General features: G+C 40.8%; 2 protein-coding genes across 2 annotated transcripts; both read right to left on the bottom strand.

The window, feature by feature from the left end:
• Window positions 1-492: 492 nt before the first annotated feature.
• LOC112083460 lies at window positions 493-1,653 on the bottom strand. The gene has a single exon (XM_024151488.1). The coding sequence runs from the start codon at window positions 1,651-1,653 to the stop codon at window positions 493-495; it is 1,161 nt and encodes a 386-aa protein (XP_024007256.1).
• A 4,876-nt stretch (window positions 1,654-6,529) lies between these two features.
• LOC18012225 (eukaryotic translation initiation factor) lies at window positions 6,530-8,475 on the bottom strand. Its single transcript, XM_006395896.2, has 5 exons — window positions 8,200-8,475; window positions 7,770-7,944; window positions 7,539-7,664; window positions 6,933-6,998; window positions 6,530-6,834 (listed from the first exon to the last, which is right to left on the bottom strand). The coding sequence occupies exons 1-5, from the start codon at window positions 8,394-8,396 to the stop codon at window positions 6,799-6,801; spliced, it is 600 nt and encodes a 199-aa protein (XP_006395958.1). The 5' UTR covers window positions 8,397-8,475; the 3' UTR covers window positions 6,530-6,798.
• Between the last annotated feature and the right edge of the window lie 399 nt (window positions 8,476-8,874).

The raw sequence follows: 8,874 nt of genomic DNA, 5'->3' as shown, positions 1-8,874 counted from the left end.
GCCCATCAGTATCATATCTACTTTTTGCGGATGATAGTCTATTCTTTTGCAAAGCAAACAAGGAAGAATGCCAAAAAATACTAAGTATTCTCAGACAGTATGAGGGAGTTTCGGGCCAACAAATCAATTTTGAGAAATCATCAGTTCAATTCGGACATATGGTCTTGGAGGAAATACAACAGGAATTGAAACAAATTCTTGGAACTACAAAAGACGGAGGTACATGGACATATCTTGGCATTCCAGAGAGTATGGGGGACATAGCTCGTGACAGGTTACGTCGATGCTTATGCCTGGCATATCTTCCGCTGTCCAGGCAAAAGTGTTGGTGTTCTCCTTGAGGAGGGAAAGGAGTTCGCTTCTCAGAGGCTCTTCTAGTTTTGTTCCAATTTCGACGCATCGCTCCGGACGCGCCTCGTCTATGCACACCGAGTCCACCGCATCACATACCGGCTCGGCGCGAGTTTCGCGGCTCTCCGCGATCTGTAATTGCTATAAGAGTTTCGAGAGCTCGTTCGCCGGCTCTCGGTCTGTCTTCATCTTTTTGCGGTATGTGTCTGCTCGCGCGTCGGTGACGGGGTTCCTTAGCTTGTGCTCTGCTAGGCAGCACATTCGTGACTCCTTCTGACTCCCCCAGATCATTTTTACACCCGCTGGAGTTGGAAATTTGAGGCAGAGATGATAGGTGGAGGTTACCGCCCTCATCCCGTTGATCGATGGAGTTCCCATAATCACATTGTAGATTGCCGGGTGATATGTGACGCAGAATTCGACGATCTTAGTGACTCCGCCAGCCACCACGGGGAGCCTGATCGTTCCCATGGTCATCGTCAATTCTCCTGAAAATCCGGTTAGAGGTTTGGGGATTGCTTCCACTTCGGAGAGGTCGATTCCCATCCTTCTGAGTGTCTCCCTGAAGATGACGTTCACCGAGCTTCCAGTATCGATGAAGACCCTTGCTACGTCATGATCCCTGATTGTTAACTCAATTAACAACGGATCGTTGTGGGGTCTATCGATTCCTGCAATGTCCTCCTCGGCAAAGGAGATCACTGTATTTGGGATGTCGGTTGGTTCTGTCCAATTCTCCTTCGTTTCGGCTCGGCGTTGATAGGCTTTGATGGAGGACACAGTGTCTTGGTAGTATTGAGATCCACCCATGATCATATTGATCCTTTGCCTCAGCTCGGGTCGCTCTTCGGGTTCGCCTCTCCTGTCACGCTTGGAGTTATCGCCTCGTCGGGGAGGATTCGCGGGTTCAGCCGCGCCGCTCGGCTCTGCTCTTTCTTGTGATTCATTAGGGACGAGGTCTTTGAGGTTGACCGCGTTTTGGAGCTCTCCCGCCGCCATCTTAGCCGCGAGTTTTTCTCCTAAAGTTTGGCATTGTGTCGTTGAGTGCCCGTAGGTCTGGTGATACTCGCAGAAAGCCTTCTCGTCGTAGTTGGCGGACTTTCGTACCCAAGTGTTGTTGCGCGGCTCTCCTCTTCCGCGTCCGGTGCCTACCTGATAGTTATGGGCACCTCCGCTTCTAGGTTCGTCTGAGCTCTGCGTTGTTGTGTTGTTCGATGGGTTACCCTTCTTCGCGGGGCGCGGCAAAATTGAGATTCGGATTGCTGCTTTCGTTGCTTCGTACTGCTCGTCCAAATTCTTCATTTCCTCCTAGTTTACGACGAAGTCCGATGACCGGTGTAAAGCGTCTTGAATTGTTTGTGGCGTGTTGAGTGCCATCTCCCGTCGGAACTCGGATTTGTACCACAAAGATCGTTTCAGAGCCTCGAGTGCGGCCTTGTCACTTATCCCTTCAATTTTGGACACGACTGCCTTGAATCTTGCCATGTAATCCCGAAGCGGTTCGTTTGGTCCTTGGGATAGTGCCCACAGGTCGGCATCAGATGTGCCTCTGTCCATAAACATCGAGTATTGTTTAAGGAACAGGGTGGAGAGCTGTTGAAAACTGCCGATTGAATTGCGTTCCTGTCTTGAAAACCACTCGAGTGCGGCCCCCTTAAGATGCTCCACGAAGAGCAGGCAGTATCCGGCATCTACTTCCCGCTCGGTCAGTTTGGCGGCGTTCTTTGTGAAGGCTCGTCCCATTGCTATTCGAAACGCTGTGATGTGTGCTTTCGGATAGGTTGTTCCTTCGTAGAACGGGATTCTCACCTTCTCTGGCTCAAGAATCCTGGCCTCCGTGATTCTTGCAGTGAATGGAGTTCTCTGAGTTTCTTCAAACATTCGGTCGATTTCGGGCGCGGCGCTTGTTGCGTTGTGCACTTGGGACTTTATGGCGCGTATTTCAGCTACTGTCCGAGCCATTGAGGCTCGCAGCTCTTTGAGTTCGAGAGTTTGTGCGTGAGTCATTCCCTTTGATTGGGGGGGGGGGTCGCTCCCGCTCTTCCCTCCTCGGCTCATCTTCGTGCTCTTCCTGCTCGATCCATTGGAGGTTTTCTTCCTCCTCGGTTGGGTTGTCGCCGCGAGTGGGATCAGAGACTTCGTCAGTTCGAACGCCGTTTAGTGCTGAGGCGAGCTCTTCTTGACTTATTTGCCGAGCCGAGCTGGTTTGTTGCGGATTCGTGGTTCTGTCGTTCTGCTGGGCGTCCACGTCGATCGCATCATTCTCTTCCTCGCCGGCTTGTCGCCTTGAGTTCCGGCGGAGTGGAGGCGGCTCGGTCATGTTGACTCGGGTTGCCGCGGAAGTCTGTTCGTCGAGGGGACGAAACATTGGAGGAGCCGAGGGGTTTCTTGCGCCGCTCCCTGAGGCTTCTGCAGGTGTTGAGAAATCGAAGCGTCTCTGGATTCCATCCATCGGATCGGGAATTCCGACTCTCCAAGTTGGGTGTAGTCGCTCAGCTGCCATCGCGTCGAGCCTCTCCGTAATCGCCTTGTTTCTTTTGTCATGTTCGTCGATTTTCTTCATCAACGCAGCCATCATGTTTCGCATCTCCTCTTGGGTTTCGGCAGTTGCCGTCGTTGTGCCCGATGCCGGAGCGTCTTTCTCCGCGCCGTTACCGCTGTTGTTGTTATCATCGTGGGTGTTGCTCGCCATGTTCTTCGGATCTTAAAGTCTTGTCGATTTTAGAGTAAGAAAGTTTTGTTTCCCCTCAGACGGCGCCAAATTGTGTGAGCCAAAACTCGCACAACCAAAAATTTATTAAGGAAAACTTAAGGGATCGGAAACTCCTAGGGTTGATCGCAAGAACAGTAAGATCCAGGGAAAGTTTTTGTTGCTGAGAAAGTATTTTGCTCTTATTGCTTAGGGTTGCCAAAAAGTTCCATAATGAAACGTAGAAATCTCTTATTTATACTAACTTCTTAAACCGCCTCTCCGAGAATCTCGAGAGAGATTTTAGGCATATTTCCTTATCGCTTCGTGCGGCCACCGTCATAATACTTCACCTAGGGCTTCTGTGGGCTTTCGACTTCCATAGCCTCGGTTCGGCCCATTTTGGAAAACCGGCTCGGCCCAACACATAGGGAAACGATTTGGCCCATGCCTTCTCTTGCGCTGCTAGGCCCGCTCACCATTCCTCTCGCAGCTCGGCCCATCTAACCTTCTCCACGGCTCGGCCCATCCGCCATTCGAGTTGAGATGTGGCTTGGTCCACCTCGCCGAGGCGCGGCTCGGCCCGAGCATGCTGAAACGCGTCTTGGTCTAAATTACCGAGGCGCGGCTCGACCCAACCACGTTGAAGTGCGGCTCGGCCCACTCTTCGTCCTTCTTACGGCTCTCCCCACTGATCTGTCTCCACGGCTCTCCCCACTTGTCTTGGTGAGCACAGCTCAACCCACTAACTTCGTAGGGCAGCTCGGCCTATGTTTTGTGGACGGCTCGGCCAATTTGTCTTTCTTCCATACTTAGTTGTTTTGAGATGGTTTTATCCGCTTGGGGTGGAAACCGACCCCAACAATATACATATATATTTATATAATTGTCTATATATATATATAACTATATGGATACATATGTAAATATACATGTGTATCTATATAGTTACAACAATCTATACTTTATGTACGTGGATATACATATACAATAGAAATTCTATAAATTAATAAATATTACAAATTAATAAATTTTTGCGGTTCCAAGTTAGGTCAGTTCAAAATTTAATAAAAATCGATAAGATAATAAAATAATAATTTTAAGAAAACTCCTATGTAAATATATAGTCCCCTTAAAATCATAAATTAATAATTATAGATAAAAACTTATTTAAATATATATATAACTAAGATAACCTACTAAAATATGAATCTAGTGTTGCTTTTTTTTCTTAAAAATAAAATCTTTTTGGAGTTCATCTCTAATTTTTCTCATTGCTTCAAAAACTTCTGGTGTTGTCTTCTCGAACTGCATCCAAAAATTATGAAGAGTTCTAGACGCGATAATTGCTTCGTTACGGGTAACTACTTCCACAGGTATCATATCATCTTCAACTTCATCATCAGCATTGAGAATAATGGCAGCCATAATTTCTTCTAAACTCTGAACTTTTGAACATGTATCATTCTCACCAGGATAATCAAGTAGACTATTGACATCCATTCTATTACGATAGCTGAGATTATTAATCACAGCATCAAGTTCATGCATGTCTAATTCACAAGTAGAGTCATCTTCTAAAGTATCTGATGTGGCATCTGATGAACGAATTTTGCAGTGTTTAAAGCAATTTTCTATTGTCTTTTGCTTAACATCAACATTCCAAGCCGCTACTGCAAAATTGATAGCATCCAAAACATTAACTTTTATCTGGATCAGATTGTTCTAACTCATAGCCTTCTAATATATGACGGTAAAGTCTTCTACGATAATGCATCTTAAAAGCTCTTATTATTCCAGCATCACAAGGTTGAATTTTTGATGTCATGTTGGGTGGCAAAAAAAACAGCTCAACATTTTGTAGTCCTTCAATATTTTTTGGATGTGCTGGACAATTATCTATCACAAACAAAACTTTTCTAACATGCATCTTCTTATCAAACCAGCAGATATACTCTTTAAAAATCACACTAGTCATCCAAGCTCTTTTGTTGGAACGGTAGTGATAATCCAAATCAGTCATGTTTATATTCTTGAAACAGCGTGGCTTTGCATATATTCCAATAATCCATAAGGAAATTTTTTCAGAGCCATCTTCATTGCAGCAAATAACAATTGTTAGCCTTTCTTTGTCTTACTTTTTTTCCTTCAAGCTGTTTTGTAGCGAGAGAATGATCAGCTTGTAACCTATAAAACAAACCAGTTTCATCCATATTAAAAACATATATCTTGGGGAAGCTATCTATTTTTTCCCTTATAGCCTCCAATTTCTTCACCATGTCTTGTATGTCAACTGAACCACTTTCTCCAAAACGACGAAAGGATCTGATACCATGTCGTAACTTAAACTTTCCAAGCCAACCTGGAGAAAGTTGGTGAGCTTCTTCTTGAGGGTATACAAGTTTCATTATTTCTCTTGCTTTCTCCAAAATTAACTCGCCAGTCATATTCACTCGATCTTGATATTGGAGAAACCACTCAAAAACCACTTTCTCCATATCTAGAAATTTTGCTGGTTTGTGTCGTTTGATATCTCTTCCTCCTTCTAGGTCGATTGAAAGATAATCCGCTGATCGTTTGAGTGTGTTTGAGATTGTACCTTGACTAATTTTTAAATTAAACTTTTCCTCAATGCAGTTTGAGTGCATGCAGGATGATCTCTCTTGTACTCACATAATTCTTTGCGAATTTTATCCGTCATAGTTGCTTTTAAAACATTTTTTAGATGAGGAGGCATTGTAAACGCAAAGAAGGAGAGCAAAACGTATTTTTTAGTAATGAAAATACATGAAAGTAAAAGTAGTGGGTCTTTTAGCTATGCACAAAATACAGTAATATGGAAATATAAAGAAAAAAAGAATTTAAAACAATATGGAAAATATGTAAACTATAAAAAAAATCAAGAAAAATACAATGAAAGGAAAAATTCTTTTACAAATAAATGGAAATTTTTAAAGACTATGAATTTAAAAACTAAGTAAATAATTATTATAATTTTTAGTCAAAATCTATAAATTAATAATTCTATAAATTAATAAAATATTAAAATCTCAACATTATTAATTTATAGAGTTTTTACTATATATATCTAAATAATTATATAGATATCCATATATTTTTGTTCACGTGTATAATACTATATAAATACATATGTATATATATATATTTATATAATTGCATAGAATATTTATGTCCATGTGGACGCTACTATATACATATATATGTGTTTATCAATAAACAATAAATAATTTAAATTAAAAAATATAAAATGGGTATCAAAATATTAAAAAAAAATTTTCATAATTTATAATATCAAAATAATTATTCAATTATTTTTTAAAGAATAGATAAATATCAACAAATAATTATAAAGATATGTGAAGAAAAAAGATAAAAATATTAAAACAGTCATTTGTCTCAAAAGAAGAAAAGAATGTATATCTGTTTTGGACATTATACTTTCAAAAAGTACTGGTATCACTCTTTCAATAATCAAAACCTTAAATATTAAAAGGGTCTTACGAAAGACAGTAGTACTCTCTAGTTGTCCAAAAATTGACGCTGCTTGCAAAAGGATTTATAGAACTGAACTTGATTTTAAGAAAATTGATTTTAACGAAACAAAAAACTTTTGTAGAGTTACAACTCAAAGTCAGTATCCTTAAAGGTCTCAGCTATTTGAGTAAACCGACCAAATCATTGCAAGACAAATAGCCATATTGCATCTTACTCATGTCTCACACAGTTGTGCCTTCTCTTCAGACACTGAACCGAACTCTTCTAGCATCATCCACCTGCATATAATATTAGACCACGGATTGATGAGCTTCGTGAGAGGATAGACATGAACAAAAAAGAGAAAGATTAGCTTTCTATGTGGAGAATTAATTACAAGGTTAGTGAAAGTTATCTTGTCGGTGACGTCAAGTATCTCCTTCCACTTCTTCCCAATACCCATCTGGAATTACAATAACAAACAAAAAAAGTTATAATTTCATCAGATTGGTTCATAAAATAAGCTTTTACTATGTTTATACTGCCAACATTCTACAAAAGGCTGGTTTAATAGATATCTATATATATCGTTAAGCAAATATATATAACCCTACTATTTTACAATTGAATGGTAATCCAAAGCAGTAGGACTATCTAAATCATCAGAAGATGGCAAAACTCCCACGGATAGACAGCAAATCAACAAGATATGAGTCCGTTCTACGTATATCATTGAGATTTTCGTTTTGAATGGTACCATTTTCTATAAATTCATCAGCTTCTACTATTGTACTTTTATATAATCAACAACATTCAACCAAACTAGCTATTGTATGAGCACACGTCTTTGTACACCACCAGTAAGTAAAACACGGAACAAGATAAACCAAACAAAATTCGGAGATCTCACCAGATTAAAACTAGGAAAAGAAAAACAGCAATCGTATACATAAAGAGCACACCAACATCATCAATGTACACAGTGAGAAGAAAAGCATCATACCAGAACAGCTTCGTTTGATTTCGTCCTTGTCCACAAAGAGACCTTGTCTTGCTTTTGGCGCACACTAGCAACCACACCACAAATCTCATCCGCCTCATCAAATTGCTCCCCAATTAAAGCCATCAACTGCCGATTACACGAGAGAAAAACTCGTCAGTACAAGGATGCAAGTTAATGCTTACAATATTGTCTGAAACACACAAAACAGTTAAAAGGGCTAGAAGATTATACAGTTTCAAGCCAAGCCTTGTCCAAATCTCTCTTCCTGTCATTGGTAGCAACATATGTCCACTTTCCGCCATTAGCACACTCTGGATCTTCCCACTTTGGCTCAACACCAGCTTTGAACAAGTGAATATCAGCATTCGGTGTCAATTTGCTAGGTTTAAATATAGTCTCGTGCAAACTGCAAAAGCCCATACCAAAATCATCATTCAGATTTCAATGAAAAGCATCGCCGATTATAACACTAGAGATTTCCAATCGGTACACAAACGCTGGATTCTGAAGAAATCAAGGAAGCCATTCACAACTAAGATCTAAAACCAGCTTTTACGGAAAATCTCAGATCGAAGACAGAAATTAATCGATAACAATATGAAACGATACAAAAAGTCCTAGAAATTTGAGGAAATCAAGGAGGTGAACAAAAAACACAAACCCCCAGAAATCTTCGACGGTGTCGAATGTATAGGCTTTACGAAGGGAAGCTCCCCAAACGGCGCCTTTCTTAGGATTGGATTGGTTATCGAACCAAAAACTCCACTTTCTTTCGAGCTTGTGAGATTGCTTCTCCGTTGTCTCTATCGGCGGTTGTTCGGCCGCCGCAAGGGCTTCGTTAACATCCTCGGTCGCCATACTCTTTGCAGTTGTGTTTTTTTTTTTTTTTCTCTCTCTCTCTTTCTCTCTCTCTCTGGCTTTGTAAATCGGTCAGAGAAAGTGTGAAAATTTTGGAAATTTGAAGGGCTTCATTAAGGAACCCGATTTGGGTCAATTTCGGGCCGGCCCGCTAGAGACCATTAGTGTATTCAAATTTTGTCTATAAGAATTAAATTTTTATACTGCAAATGTAGTAAATGCCACAGTCCCAACTTACAAAGTTGCCACGGTTGATTTTATAGACGACTTTTCGAAGAATAAATTTTGACAGTGCCTAATTGATCAAGTTACGGTTATTATCCTAGTCTACGGTGGAATGAATAATAGCTTCACACAAACTCACTTCCTAACAGTTATTTTCACAACTGATCTCTAAATTTATCGTGATTAACATAGAAGTTATGATTTCAAAAGAAGAGTTTTTCAAGAAGAGTTTTTCAAGAAGATTTGTGATTCG

The sequence above is a fragment of the Eutrema salsugineum genome, unplaced genomic scaffold, assembly GCF_000478725.1.
Source record: "Eutrema salsugineum unplaced genomic scaffold, Eutsalg1_0 scaffold_6, whole genome shotgun sequence".
In the NCBI taxonomy this organism is placed as follows: Eukaryota; Viridiplantae; Streptophyta; class Magnoliopsida; order Brassicales; family Brassicaceae; genus Eutrema; species Eutrema salsugineum.
This window is presented reverse-complemented; position numbering and strand designations above follow the sequence as displayed.

Coding starts and splice junctions, on each gene's coding strand:
- LOC112083460 (XM_024151488.1), bottom strand. CDS start 1,653: ATGAAGAATTTGGACGAGCAGTACGAAGCAACGAAAGCAGCAATCCGA.
- LOC18012225 (XM_006395896.2), bottom strand. CDS start 8,396: ATGGCGACCGAGGATGTTAACGAAGCCCTTGCGGCGGCCGAACAACCG. Junction 6,999..7,538: donor AATCAAACGAAGCTGTTCTG/GTATGATGCTTT, acceptor TTGTAATTCCAG/ATGGGTATTGGGAAGAAGTG. Junction 6,835..6,932: donor AGATAACTTTCACTAACCTT/GTAATTAATTCT, acceptor TATTATATGCAG/GTGGATGATGCTAGAAGAGT.